This window comes from Ammospiza caudacuta, chromosome 8 (genome assembly GCF_027887145.1).
Source record: "Ammospiza caudacuta isolate bAmmCau1 chromosome 8, bAmmCau1.pri, whole genome shotgun sequence".
In the NCBI taxonomy this organism is placed as follows: Eukaryota; Metazoa; Chordata; class Aves; order Passeriformes; family Passerellidae; genus Ammospiza; species Ammospiza caudacuta.
The window spans coordinates 33,014,601-33,029,208 of NC_080600.1; the positions used below are offsets into that span (position 1 = coordinate 33,014,601).

Genomic DNA, 14,608 nt, shown 5'->3' on the forward strand with positions numbered 1-14,608 from the left:
GTCCAGCCAGCCTGCCCGGGGCAGAGACTGGCAGAGGGCAGCGCAGCGCACAAAAACGCCCAAAACCCCACAAAAATGTGTCCCCAGGGCGTCTCTAGCGCTGGCGGCGATCCCGATTTGGCGGCGGGGCCTTCTAGAGGAGGGTGGAAAGGCAGAAAGGAGGCTGCGGGAGAGCCAAGCGGGCCCCGCAGGCCCCGGGCCCTTCCCGGCCGGGCTGGGGCTCCATCCCCGCGGGTCCCGCCGCTGCCCAGGCCGGGGCAGCCTCACATCCCCCGCCTGCCCTGGGTGTCGCAGCAGCCCCAGGAAAGCCAGAACAGCATCCTGCAGAGCCGTGAGGAGCTGGCACCGCTCCCTCGGCCCTCCGCAGAAGCACTTGTCAATTCTCTATTCGCCCTTAATTACACAAAAGCAATGACCGTTCTATCATCGCTTTACAGCGCTTCAGCTTAAATCCACTATTAAGGCAGGAGTGTTGTGGCTCAGACACTTTAATTAACAAGAATGATCTCACCTTTGTCCACAGCATCTTTTTACGTGCTATTATATCGGGTAATTGTTAAACTATTCACTGGTTTGGAGAGGTCTATGCTTTCATTAAAATGTCTTGCTTTTTCTGACCCGGCAGATTACCCACGTTTTTACACTTAGAATTTGCAGGTGATTTGAGTTAAATCAATCTGCAGGAAACCAGATGAATTATTTAAAGCACTAGTGGCCTCACACTAGCAAATGGGATTTGGTCAATGCTTCTCCAAATTTTAGAAGTTTCAAGGTGCTCCCAGAGCTGGCTGGGAAATCAACTCCCTATTGACCAAAGCTATCAAAAGAACGAACTGAATAGTTTAAATTCATTTGAAAACTCCCCACACTTGTGGGGGGGGGAAAAAGGCATTCATTAATTTTTAACATACCCTTTCTTGTTTCCTCTCTCACCAGAAAAAAAGGCTGGGAGAGAAACCAGGGGCTCTTCCCTCAGGAAACAAAAGCCCTTCCAACTGTTTTGAGCTTTTCAGAAATGCTGCTCATGGATTTTTTGGGTTTTTTTTTAAGTGAAATTACACTGAAAATGTGGAATGATGAAATAAAACCCAGCCCAAACCCCCAGATGATTAGTCCTTTCATGTGGATGAAACTTGCTTCTGACCAGTTTTGACCACTTGAAAATGTCCATTCTCTAAAATCAGGGAAAATTGAAATAATATTTGTGTAAACAATCAGGACTTGTGTAAACAATCTTGGTTGCACCCTGTGTCAGCCCTGAAGGTGGGCAGTGATTAAGCTTCTCTGCTAAAACATGGCCCAGGGGGCTGCAGGAGGCCTGGTCCTTCCCAAGAGCATCTGCAGTTCCTGCTTCCAGCACCTGGTGAATGATCAGGTGAGAGCAAGACTGGGATGCAGGCACAGGATGAGATTTCTGCCTCAACTCTTCAAGGACCAAAGCACTGGCTAAACCCTGACATTTGGTCTGAACACCTGAACCTTCATTTCCTCTTCTTCCTCACCCTGAGTTCCTCAGAGGCAGCAGCAAAGCTGAGGTAGGACAGACAGGGGAGAAAATCCCACTGCCCCTGGCCTTCCCCACCAGCAGCAGGAGCATCACCTGTCCCCAGCCCGTGGCAAGCACAGATAGCACAGGAGCACCTGGGGGCCCTCATGGCTTGCCCAGACTTAGCTGGGACACACACAAGGACACACACACACCTGCACAGGACACTGGAGCCTCTTGCAGCTCACCCCAGCCACCAGTCCTGGCTCCAGCCTTTCTTCACAAGGGCCTTGCATTACATCATCCCATTTCTCCAGCCTAGAATCTCTTTGCTCCCATCTGCTGGACTGTGGTGGACCCTGGATCTTGTTCATGTCTCTGTGTGTGGAGGTGTCCATGGACACTGGTCCCAGCCCTGCAGGCTGCCCCCATGGGTGAGGATCTCCCCTGACTCCAGCTGGACCTGCTGCTCCCCACAGTGAGTTGTTGTGCTCTGGGTGGTGCTGAGGGCAGAGCTGTGTGTGAGCCACATCATTACCATGGAATCAGCCTGGGAAGAAGGGCTGGAGGCACCCTGCATGAAGGGACTGGCTGAATTGTGCCATGTGTTTGACCCCCACAGGTGTGTGCCGTTCCCAGAGCTGGGGCGGGTCTGCTGCAGTGTCCCCCATCAATTTGAAGGTGCAGCTGAGGCCTGGAAACCATGTGGGGTGTCAGGGTTGTTGTGCTCTCCTGCCCCTGAGAAGAGTCTCTGGCACTGCTGGGCTGGGGGCCACATCCATGGCTCCCAAACCCATCCCCAAGGAGAGAGGATGGGGAGTGGCTCTACCCCTCAGCCGTGTGGATGTGGCTGGGGACAGGGCAGGGAGGCTCCTCTGAGGGCAAGGGCAGCCTGGTGTGACATGATGAGAGTTGTGGTTAACTGGGTTAATTATATTCATGTTGCTAGGAACACGGTGAATTATGTTAATAGCAGCATCTGGGGAAATTGCATCTTCATTAATTGGTCCTGATTGCTGCTTGGCAGATGCGAGATGTTTCTGACTTTAACATGCAGGACAAAATTTATTGTAATCAGCACAAGCAGGGACTGCACAACTACTGTTACCATGCCTTGCTAATTGACTCTCTGAAGAGGAAGGGATGGAAAAGACCTGCATGGCCATCTCTTCTTTGCTGTCCTGCCCCAGCCAGGACAGGCTGGTCTTCCACTGATTCCTCTTCTAGTGCTTCTTCTGATAGAGCTCTGAACATCTTTTTGAGTTAATAATGGTAATAACATGGTTGACAGATGCAGGAGAGCAGTCATGGGGCTGAGAATGCTTCTGTTGATGTGTTGTGCTGACCTTGCTCTGGCCTTGATCTGCCCACAAAGCTCCTCCTCATGGACGTAACCTGGGGGCAGTCAGGTCTATTCACATGCCTGGGGTTGGTGATTTGGAGACCTTTGATCCAATCCAGTCCCCAGCAGGACAGAGAGGAGGCTCACCCAGGCAAGGCTGTCCTCAGGGCCCCAGCCTGGGTGGGAGATGGGGCTGCTGGCCCGTGGAGAGACACCAGTCATGGCCAGAGCAGGGGTGAGCTACCTGCACTCCGCGGCACCGATCTTTGCAATGCTGCAGCTTCCATGGAGCAGTAGGACACAAGGAACAATCACATTGCAGTGAGCTATCCCAGGGTGGCAGAAAGCTCCATTCTTAACCAGGGCAGGGATCCTAATCCCTTTGGATAGACCCTCAAAGCTCCAAGAAAATGCAGAGGTAATATATTACATCCCTGGGGAAGCAGGGCTGAAACACAGGCGAGGCACCGAGTCCCTCGTAAGTCACGAGACTCCTCTGGGGACAGCAATAAGTTGTGTTACAGCCTCACTTGCTCTGCTTTCTTTTTACACAGCACCATCTTTCATTATAATAGTGGTTTTTCAGCCAGCTTTGTTAGGGCTGCTGCTAATTGGGCTGGATTCATGTGTCCCACCAGGGCATGGGACAAGCCTGGCACTGCTCTGAAGGGATGGGTTTTACTGCCTGATGCTTTCAATGGGCATAGCTGAGGCTCTGGGGAGCAGGAGGAGGGGACATGGCAGGGGTGAGAGAGGAATTCAGGAACAATTTTAACTCTTTAGCTGCCCTTGAAGCTCATATACCCTCCCTGATGCAGTGATGCGACAGAGAGTGACTCTACATGATTCAAATATCTACCAGGGAGATAAAAACCTGTTTTACAATCAACCTTTCTGATCTGGAAAGGTGTGGAGCCACCTTTTTTGCTGTGAAATTGGATTTAAAAGTCCTTCAGTGCTGAAAGTATCAGATTCAGACCTTCACAAAGTGGTTTTCGTAAGTCATCACAAGGAATGAGAACTCATTGCTGGGAGAATACCACCACAGTTTTGGAAGCAGCAAAATCTGTGCTCTCAAAACCTAGAGCTAGGTTTCACTAAGAATCTTTAATAGGTGCTGAGCAGGGAGCTGGCTGTGTCTTTTCCGTAACACTGCCCCTGTAAATAAATACAAGGACCAGGAGAGCTGTGATGCATGTGAGATTTGGGTGCAAAGAAGCACTTCTGGCTTGTGAGACACTTTCACCAGCTCCAGGGCTCCCCAGGTCCCTCAGCCCAGGGGCACTGGGAGGTCAGAGAGCTCCAGGGCTTCTGCTTGTGTTCTCTGAGCCTCTGGGAGACTCACAAAAACCCTCTCTCTACCACTGTTGCGCTTGCCACCTCTGTCCCCACTGCCCTACAGTCCCCCCTAGAGCCCTGGGGACTGGGGTCCTCCCAAACTGGCTGTTCCAAGGTGACCAGAACTTCCAGCTCCCAGTCACCCCACTAAGGTGGACAAACCCCACTAATTAGATAGAGAAACTAATGTTTAGTGGGAGCATCCACTTGGGATGTCTCCAAAAACACAGCCCTGAAATGTGTGGCTCTTTAATCACAGATGCCATCATCCCACTGCCCCTTGAGCCAGCGTGGCAAAGTGTGTCCCCATCTTGCTGTGCGTCAGAGCTCTCTGTCTGGAGGACAGAATATGGTACAGGAGATCTAGGATCCTTTTCCTTCCCCATCTGGATGAACCAGATGGTAAAATCAGGCCACTTCTTTGCAGGAGTCTTTCCCCATCAGCCATACTGGAAATGTCCCATGAAGGAAACTCCCATGAGTGGAAGCCTGTTCATGCCAAACACCAAAACAGTTCACATTTGCAGCTGAGAAACACAGCAAGGAGCTTGCTAGTTGGCAAACAGACTGAATTGTAGCACTACTTTTATTTTAAAGGGCAATTAGCACTGTGGAAGGATTCTCTCTGCCTCTTCAATATGCCATGTTTGTTAGTTAAAAGCTCAGTCTATGGTTAATGCTATATGATAACATATGTCACAGCTCTGCAGTTGAGCTGCTCTGTGGCATCAAGAAAACTGAGCCACAGCAGAAGTTCTGGGAGAGGTACATGGGGGCAGTAGCGCTGTGAAACCCAGTGGTACCCACAGAAATTTAGTGAGGAGGTTTTCCAGAGAAGACTGAAACTCTGGAAGAGGTTGTTATTTGGGGTTTTCCCTTCCTGCTCACTTGAGAGCTGAGGCTGTCAGACCTGGGTGTGGTTTCTGCAGATTCCTTTCAATGAGGGTGGTGCTCAGGGCCAGTGAGTCCAGGAGAGATAACCCAGGCTGGCCCATGAGGCACTCTGCAAATCTGGGACTGGGGCAGGGAACACGCAGCGTCTCCACCAGCCAAGAGCAGCCTGGATGTGTGTGGGAAGGTGAATGTGCTGGTCCATCCCACTGCTTGGACTGGCTCTGGGCTGGAGCAAAGCTTTAATTTCAAAACTAGACCCTGCAGCATCCATCTCTTACTGTCACTCAGCTACAGCAGAGATGACACGATGTCACCACTGTGACCACCCCAGCGATGGCTCTGGGTTATGATCTCAACTGCTGCTGTGCCCACTGCTCACAGTGAGGTGGGAAATGCTCCTTCTTGAGGGAGAAAACTTCTATAAGCAGTTGCAGAGGGCTAGCACTGGGTTCCTGCTCTTCTTGGAGACAGGCTGTCACCAGAGAGATCAGGAATCATTTATTTTTAACGCTATGAATATGTAGAAACTTGTCTGAGCCTCTGCACGCAGCAGCCATGAATTTAGAAGCGGCGTCAGGAATGGTGGCGCTGGGCACGCTGCGAATCGGGTCAGAGCCATAAATTTCTCTTGCTGGTGCACAAGCCATTTGCCATACGTGACTTGCTGAATTTGTGGTCATTTCTCTCTCTGCCCCCGTGTGCAGAGTGTATGGCTGAGATTTTATATTGCACCTCTGAGACACAAAGTCCTTCTGGTGCTTTTGCCTTGCATCCTAAACAGCCTCACTCGCTCTTCTCCCTGTCCCCTTGGCTTAATGGCTTCTGGCCACAGCCTGGCCCTTAAATCATGGCCTGCACCTGGACAGGCATAAACTGTGACTGTCCCCAGACAGGGAGGGTGTGATTGGAGTGGTGAGAGATGTGACTGAACACAGCTCAGCCTTGGGAGAATGCTGCTGCTCCTACACTGAGCCTGAAATGGCTCCTCTGGCACAGACTTGTGATCAGGGCAAGTCCTACAGAGACCCCTGACATGTTCAGTGAGCTTTTCCAAGGACAGTCATTTGGAATACAGAGGGATGAAATGTTCAGTGTGGATTTCGTGGGGTGTGTTAAGATGATTTGTGTGTTGGGAGGAAAGCTTAAGCTAAGCAAGTTCACACTGTGGAGACTGGAAGATGATGCTGCCATCCTCCTCCACTTTACTGCCTGTGCTTCTCCTCCCCCACCTCTATCTGTTATAGACATAAAAGCTTTTTTATTGCAAGACTATTTTTGCTCAGTGAATTAAAATGAGGCATTTGTAACCCTTCCTTCCCAGTACAACTGCTCCCAGCAGCAGAGCTCTCTGGTCCCAGCCCCTCTGGTCAGCCTGGGAAAGGCAAGCCCAGCAGTAGGACATGAGCAGGGTCTTGCTAAACCCAGCTCTGCTGAGATGTGCCTGTGCCTCAAAATGGGTCGGCCTTGTTCCACAGACTGCTCCCTAAGAGCCTGGTGAATCACTAAAGGCAGCAGAGGTGACCAAGATGTTTCCTAAGTGATTCCTGACCAAATCCCTTTGTCACAGCAGTGCCACCACACAAACAGGAACTGTATCAACAGGATTGTTTATTAAATTCTGGTCTGGTTGCAGGGGTGCAACCCTGCTGAGACCCTTTGGTGTAGAAACATGAAACAAGAACAGTGGATTGTCTCTCATTGCTGAGGTGTTACCAGTGCCTAAGCCCAATTACCAGGGCAGAGCAGGACTGGAAACTGCCCATTTGTGGGTCAGAGATGGAGCTCGTGTGGCCTCTGCTGCTAACTCACAGCCATGCTTCAAAGCAAGGGTCTCCAGCAAACTACACACACAGCTCTGTTTCCATCACAGTAAGGTTTCTGTGCTTGTTAAACATGAACATTTGAGCCTTTTCAACTTAATCCTCTTCCAAGTGTATTAGGTTTTTGGGGAGATTTTTGAAATGGCAAGGTTCCCTGAATTTCTGATCTACTGGTGCCTATGTAAAGCCCTTACCATAATTCATCAGGGCCCTGCCAACAATGCAATCTGAATAAAAGCAGAGAGAAAGCACCTTTGCAGTCAGGATTTTTCAACTATAAATTAGTGGAAGGTGATCTTTGTGAAAACAGCACTAGCTTCATGTATTTAGCAGGGAGCACACATCAAGCAAAGGAAATACCAGCTGGAGGGCTGGTCGTGGAAGGTTAGGGCTATGAGAACAGGCTGATGATAGAAACTGGCTTCTTGGTCTCTAGCAGACACAAGCAAGGAGACATTTTAAAAGCAAAGGTTTCACAGGAGCTGTCCCTGAAGCTGTCTTTGGAAACTGCAGTTAGGGAAAATGCCTCTGGTGCCACCACAAACAAATCAGAGGAGGTGAGAGCCTCCTGGAAGGTGCCAGCAGCTTTCTTCCCAGGTTTTGTTCAAGCCTCCATGCATAGATTCAGAGTTAACAAACCTCTTGCCTATATTTCATGTTCCTTAAATTTCAATCAAAGAACAACCCAGCTTTTAAAACCAAATCCAAGGATTACTATCCTTTGAAGAAAGGCTGATCTTGTACAGCAACCATTTACAACCAAAAGAAAAAAATTAATACATTTTGATTGTTATGGTAAGGAGAAGGACAGAGGTAAAAAGTCATAGCTGTTTTGCTTTGTTTCTTAGGGGACTGTGCACACCTGTCTTTAAATAAATAATAGCAGGAACTTCCAAATGCCCTTACTCTCCCACCTTCAAGTAGCTAAAGGCTACTTTCTTGCTAAGGGCTTTTGTCTCACTCCAACCCAGAGCTCTGTGACAAAACTGAAGTTATTTAGTAGAAGGGAGGAAGTAGATGCATTAGTGAGTGCATTCTCTCTTGGCTGAGGTTTAGGTTTACCTGAATTTATTATTTTTAATGTAATCAACTGATTGCTTATTGCTTATTATTACTTTAAATGTGGTCAAGGACTGCAGTCTACAGTCAGTTAATCTCTCTGCTCCTACCCGTGGTTCCCCTTTGCCGTGACCATGTCCCAGCACTCCCTCTGCTATCCATCATCAAGCCATATTTGTTTTCCAGCTCGGAGCTGTAGAGCACTGTGAAGATCCCACCTGCACAGCACGGTGGGAGTGTGACTGTGTGTGCTCTCTCTTGTTCATAACATTGAGCAGCTCCCTGACTAAACACACCTTTCTCTTCACAGCCATCACTAACCAGCTGTTCTTCTTTCAGCTCAACTTCAACCTGCACTTAACCATTAACTGTGTCTATCTGTACCTAAAAATTACTTGAAATGGAACATTCAATTATTACAGATCTTAAACATGCTGAACAAGAACTGCTGTTTGATTTCTGTTTCAGCAATGATAAAGCACTCCAGCATCACACTCTCATTCTCTCCAACAGCAGCTGAGCCACTAAACTGATGACACGAGGATTAACCAGACAGTCTAACAAGTCATTGGTAGAAAGGGCTGTTTGTGAGGTGCATGGACTGCAGTCTGAATCCATTTGATGTGCAGCTGCCTCACAGTCATTACTCATTAGCAATCTCTTCCTCTTGCATTGTAATTTTCCAAAATGTTCTTCATTTTCATGGAGAAGATCTCTACCATCACTTTCAACTGCAACTGCACCCACCACGCTGGTTTTGTGAGACTGTGGTAAAACCTGTATAAGATGAGGCCCAAAAGGTATTTTCTGCAGCTCTTCTGCTTTGGGTGCAGGAAAGTCACTTTCCTGGGTTAGTAATGTGCAGCTCTCTGGTTCACAGCCAGCTTCCCTTCTCTTCCTCTTGCATGAGGTGCTTGTCCTCTGCTTTGCACCACTGCTGCTCGAACGTGCCTGTCCTGACACACTTGTCTCCTGACACTTGAGGTATGCAGACACTGCTTTATTCAGGTACTGAAGATTGATTTCATGGGAGGTTGCCTCAACCTAAGAAAACACCCAGAATACACTCAGTTAAAAGGAGACAGGTTTCAATTCAGCCTTGCGTGATTATCTTCCATGAATTACTTTTGCTACATGAAGGGGGATGGAACTTCAAACTCCCTTTCTCAAAGCAGCATAAAGACTCAGGGGGAGCTAAGCAAAATGTCAGTAATTCTTTGTTATTGCTGCTATAATGAGAGCAGTAGAGGGCTTACCTCTGTGGGATTTAGCCAGAGATCTCCATCACTGGGATTTTCTGCTGATTTTATGGCGCATACCAGCATTCGAGTTATTGCCTCCTCTACACGGGCTTCATGATCTGCATCCTGCCTCAAGAGAACAGAAGGTTTTAGGGGGTAGATTAGCTCATGGCTCTCTGCAGAAAGCTGAAAGATCTTAGGAAAAACATAGATGGCCTTAGTTTGAAAGCCACACTCATGCATGTGAAGTCAGTGGAAGGTTTCAGACTCTCTTCCTGTGCAAAGCCCCCAAACAGGTGACAGCACAGGCTTTGGTGTGACTGCTCATCTGAATAAGGATTTGCAAAAAATAGTATGTGTATATAATCTTTTCCCTTATTAGTGTTTTGTTAATTGAATCTGGTGCTTGAAATTATAATGCAATATTAGCATTTAATTAATGTGTGCATTTAAACAGCTCTTTAGGACTAGAAGAGCCACAGAAGTACATAGCACATTTTTATATCTCCATATTATGTCTAATTTAAGCAATTAAAACAGACAGGATGTTATAGCAAGGCAGCAGCTATCTAAGGACTACACAAGCACAAAAGTGAATCTTAAGGAAATTTAGGAAACATTTTATCATGTAAGAGCAGCTGACAAACTGCTGCACTTTTGAACATCACCAGAAGGAAAAGCATGTTTGCTCTGAAAACTCTCCTGCAAAACTGAAAATTGACTTACTAACTTAATATAGGCTCTTTGTTTCAGGCCTTCCTTCATGATCCCCCTTGGACAGCTGGATGCTTGCTAGGTTAGGATAGCAGAAAAAACTTTATAGGATTTTGGCTTTCTTTCCCATTTGTGTTTCTTGTATGTGGAAGGAATGGTAGACTCTTCAAACAGGATGGTGGTTTTGTTATCTCAATGACAAGTACCTAGAAGTGGATGCATATATTTGATTTAATTGAGATGCTTAGATGTATTAGTTTTGGAGGGAAGATCCAACGTGGTCAACCCACAGCCCTGACCAGTCTAACTGTGGCTCCAGGGAACCTGTCAAGCAAACCACACATCTGGCTAGTATGAGGGCTGAAAGCAGCAATTTTTCCTGGAACCTTAAGCAGAGTTTGGGATAGAAGCAGGGGGAAGTGCTCTTAGCATTTTGTGGGTTTGGATGCTAGGCTTTTTAATGGCCTTGTATAAAAAACCACCAAAGTACAGAGTTTGGTATTGACATGTGGAAACTATTTAAGGTGTTGCATTCTTGGTATTCATCCTGGCCTGCAGAACAACAGGGCTGTACTGATTGCATGACAGTATGTTAGAAAGCAAGGAATACTTGGGTAGCTCACATCCAGCTGAAAACAAATTAAATTTCTACTCTAGACTCTTGCCAATATAATTAATGGTTTCACTGGGACTGTAATTGTTGGTGTGATTCACATCTGTCAATATGAAAGCAGCTGGTAACAGCTGTGAGCAAGAACTGCTTGGTTTGGTAATGCTAATGTTCTCAGAATTGTCTTTTAGAATCCATGTCAGAATTTATTTTATAGATGGAGTGCCCAACACCTCACAAACAATGCTGCATCATCAGCTGCAGGGGTGATTTCTGTAAGGACCTTTCCCCTGGGCTGCAATAGCCACATTTGCTCATGGCAGATACTGATATCTGGGGAGGGTGTGTGTCATTTATTAGCAAGATCCAGCAAAGACTCCTCTGCTTATGACACCACACAGCCACTGACTCCTGCTGGCACCAAACAGGATCTTGGTGACTTCTGCAAGACCTTTATGACAGAACAGGATGTAGAGTTTAGCTCCACTTTTTTTTTTTCCCCTTGCAACACATAAGAACAGCTAGAAATGCTCAGGCCCCACGCCAGCACCTGGGAGCTACCAGGCAGGCTGATCCCACCACAGCCTGCTCCTCCAGAGGGGGACAACTTGTGAGGTCCAGCTTAGGGCACAAGTGTGTGCTGACATCAGGGCCTTCCCAAGCCCAGGGCACACAGCCAGCTCCTCTGAATTACCTCAAAGGCTCAAATTCAAGGCAGGCTTAAGTGGCTGCTCTACAATATAATTGGTGCCTTCTCTGGCACTGCAAACAGCCTGACTGCATTTAGGGCTGTGTGAGAGCCTGGTCTGGGCTGTGGGCCTGCTGTCCTTGCTAAATACACAGGTTTCACCTCAAAAATTTCTCCATGAGGAAAATACCCAAGTGAGTTCCTGTGCTCTGCTTGGTTTGATGTTGGTATGAGAAATGCATCCTCTGGTCTTGGAACAGCAGCTGAAAGCATGTGTTCTTTCCCCTGCAGATTTCCAGTCTAATATAGGTTTTAGAAGTAGGGGAAAAAAAGGCAGTGAGTATTTCAGTGAGGCCATTTCAAAAGTTTTTTTTTTTAATATTAACCTAGGATTAATAATAAAGTAATGTCAATCAGAAAACCTTCTGGAGTATTGAGATGATCTAGTGGAATATGTCCCTGCTCCTTGTAGAGTGATTGGACTAGACAACCTTTAAAGGTCCCTTCCAACCCAAACTATTCTATGATTTTATAATATCCCTGGAATCATCCCATATATACTGGTTAACATGAGCAAGAAAAATCAAAGCCCAGGGAGAAGAAAATTAATTAAATACACGAGGAAATCCAACTTCAGCCAAAGCAAAACTATCAAATGAAAATCCAAAAATGAAAAATCCAAAAATCTTCTTCTCCTCCCTTCCTATTCACATTAATCTGATTTAAATTCTAATTTAGCTTTGCACATAAGCTTGTCCTTGAGGTGAAGTTCCTGGTTTTTGTTCTCTATTCAGCGCAAAGCTGGCTGGCCCTTAAGAAATTAGGCATGAAAATTTAGCTTGTGTTTAATTGTTTACCTGATTGAAGTAAACTTGAAAGGGGATTTCTGCTAAACTGGGGCTTCAGATCTGGAACCTTGAAAGGTTCTTCCAGAAAAAATGTATCCATAAGGGCTCTTCACTCCCCAGCCTCTGAACACAACACACCCAGTAGGACTGAACCTGGCAGGCAGGGGACAGAAATCCCTTGTGCCACACCCCCATTAAAAGGACATTAAAAGGAAAATACCAGTTCAATCCAAGAGTTGATGCTGACAGTGACAGGATCAATGGATTCCACATAGTGCCACCAGTGCCTTGGGACAAACAGGACCTGGAAGTGCAGACATTGCATTAGGGAACAAGCAGAAGCCTGAAGAAAGACACAGTTTTTTAATTTAGGTGATGTGGGGTGTAGAGACAGAACTGAGGCAAGGACACAGGTGAGAGGTGATATTTATTTCTCTCTTTTAAAGAGCTTTTTCTCAAGACTTAAATGCCCACGCTATCAATACTACCATGTAAGACATGGACATGATCCAGAACTACCTTTCACCCAAACTCCTTCCCATATAGTCCCAAGCAGGACTATAACCTTTAAATGCTGTGGGTAAGCAAAATACAGCAGAACAGAGGGGGTGCATCTGGTGCAGCAGTACATCAGGACTTCAGAGAGAGTTTGAGTCAAGCAGGAATTCTTTTGTAGACTCTCCAACTGAGCAAATTTCCCAGTTCCTGTAGGACTGCCAGCTGGTTTTCCCAAGAAGCAGGCATCCCTCTGCTCATCTAGGTGACTAGGTGACAAAATGCAGTTTTAATTCTGGTAAATAATCACCAGTATTAAATGTTTCACTTTTAGTAGACAGGCTTTTAAAAGAAAATGTCATGATTTCTGGGACAATCTAGTTTAGATCAGAGCTTTACAACAATATCAGGATGATAGCTGTGACAGAAAATTGATTCCAACCCATGGTTTTTTATGGTACAAGACACTGATGTTGTTTTGATGATAGAGGACAAGCTTTGCAGATTACTGAACATTAGAGTAACATGGAGCTATCAAGGAAAGCATAAAAGATATTTTTTGACAAGTTATAAAAATGGTCAGAGACAGATAAAAATATATACTTCACAATGGGGAAAGTGAAGCAATGATCTGTATTTGAATTGCAGACAGTTCTTTCTCTTGGTAGACACAAATTACTTAGAAGGATGTTCTGCTACCCAGATAGCCCTGTGCTTCATCACATCAAAACGTGGCTAATGGGAAAATGTCTGTGGGGCAAACAATGGCACCAGTCCTGCAAACACTTACAGGACACTTGGAACACTTATTTTTTGGGCCAGACGACAAAATGTTCTCTACAGGCTTAAATTTAGGTCAAACAAAAAGCACTGGCTCTCCAAAGGTCAAAATCATTTGGAATTATTCTTTAATCCAATACAGCACACAGAACAGAAAGGGAAGTCAGTCAGTGGAGGGTCATTATTTTAAAAATATCACTAATTAGTCCTGACATGTAAGTGTATGAAACCCCACAGACTGCAGCCAAAACATGTTTTCTCTGCTGAACGAGTTTCAGAGTTTTGTTTTTATCAAGGAAACATCCACTTTAAATGAACAGTGCCGTTGCATTAGCAGCAATGGGTTTATCTGTAAGGAAGTGTTTTCCAGTTTCACTGACTGCAAAATCATACAAATCCCCTCCCTCCCCAAATGCTCATCTGCTCTATAGGGGTTCTTACACTGAACTCTGCTAAAGACTCTGGGTGCCCTCCAAGTGACTGGGTGTAATGGTGAGCCCTGGCAAACTTTGTGTTACAGCAGAAGAAAGCAGAGCTCCTGTGAGTGGCTGTTTGCACCAGTGGGTTCCTTCCTGTGAGCCCTGTGCAGAACAGCGAGCTCCAGCACGTGGAGGAGGGCAGCAGACACTGGGGAGGTGCTGCACAGGGACCATGTGGCAAGGGAACACGAGCAAGAGACAGATTAAGGGAAATGTATAAATGTTTCAGTAAGAAATGCTGCCTGGAAAACCAAGAAGGAAATTAGACATGGAACGTGCTGGCTCCACATGACTCATGCAAAATGGAGACAGAATTGCTTTGGAGAGAGCAGGTACAGCCAGAAGGAAAATACAATCCCCACAACTTGTCCTGGGTTTTCAAACCAAAGAGGAGGAACTTGGTCCTTTAGAGACTAATCAGGTTTCCCTTGCCAGCAGGTTAAGGGTAATAACTGCAAAGCTGTGTCTCTGCAGCTGGCACTGTTCGCTGATGCAGTTTCTAGGAGAGCTACAGAGCTGCGACTCAAATAGGCAAGAGGGTCCATAAAGACACTTGCTCTCCCTCCTTCATTGTTGAACAAGCTTATGCTTGTTAAAATTAGGATTTATAGCAACAAGAAAATTGAAAGTATCAAAAAGCAAAAGGACTAAAACTTTAATAAAGATGAAGAAATGGAAAAAGGTAATTAAAACAAAAAAATACAGCTGGCAAGAGAGCAGAACTAATAAGACCAAAAAAAAAACCCCAAAACCCCAACAACCCAGAAAAGAAAGATAGAGTTCTTCTACATTTACAAACTAGTATCCTTCAAGG

At 46.2% G+C, this 14,608-nt stretch overlaps 1 protein-coding gene across 2 annotated transcripts in view; it reads right to left on the reverse strand.

The window, feature by feature from the left end:
• Window positions 1-6,727: 6,727 nt before the first annotated feature.
• The window catches only part of HSPBAP1 (HSPB1 associated protein 1), a 38,371-nt gene continuing 30,490 nt past the window's right edge, over window positions 6,728-14,608 (reverse strand). For both annotated transcript variants that reach the window (XM_058809629.1, XM_058809628.1), the window contains 3 exons: window positions 12,261-12,344; window positions 9,196-9,306; window positions 6,728-8,983 (listed from right to left, as the gene is read on the reverse strand). In XM_058809629.1, the coding sequence (XP_058665612.1) occupies window positions 8,429-8,983; window positions 9,196-9,306; window positions 12,261-12,344 (750 nt within the window). In that variant the 3' untranslated portion in view covers window positions 6,728-8,428. The remainder of the gene's footprint in view (window positions 8,984-9,195; window positions 9,307-12,260; window positions 12,345-14,608) is intronic.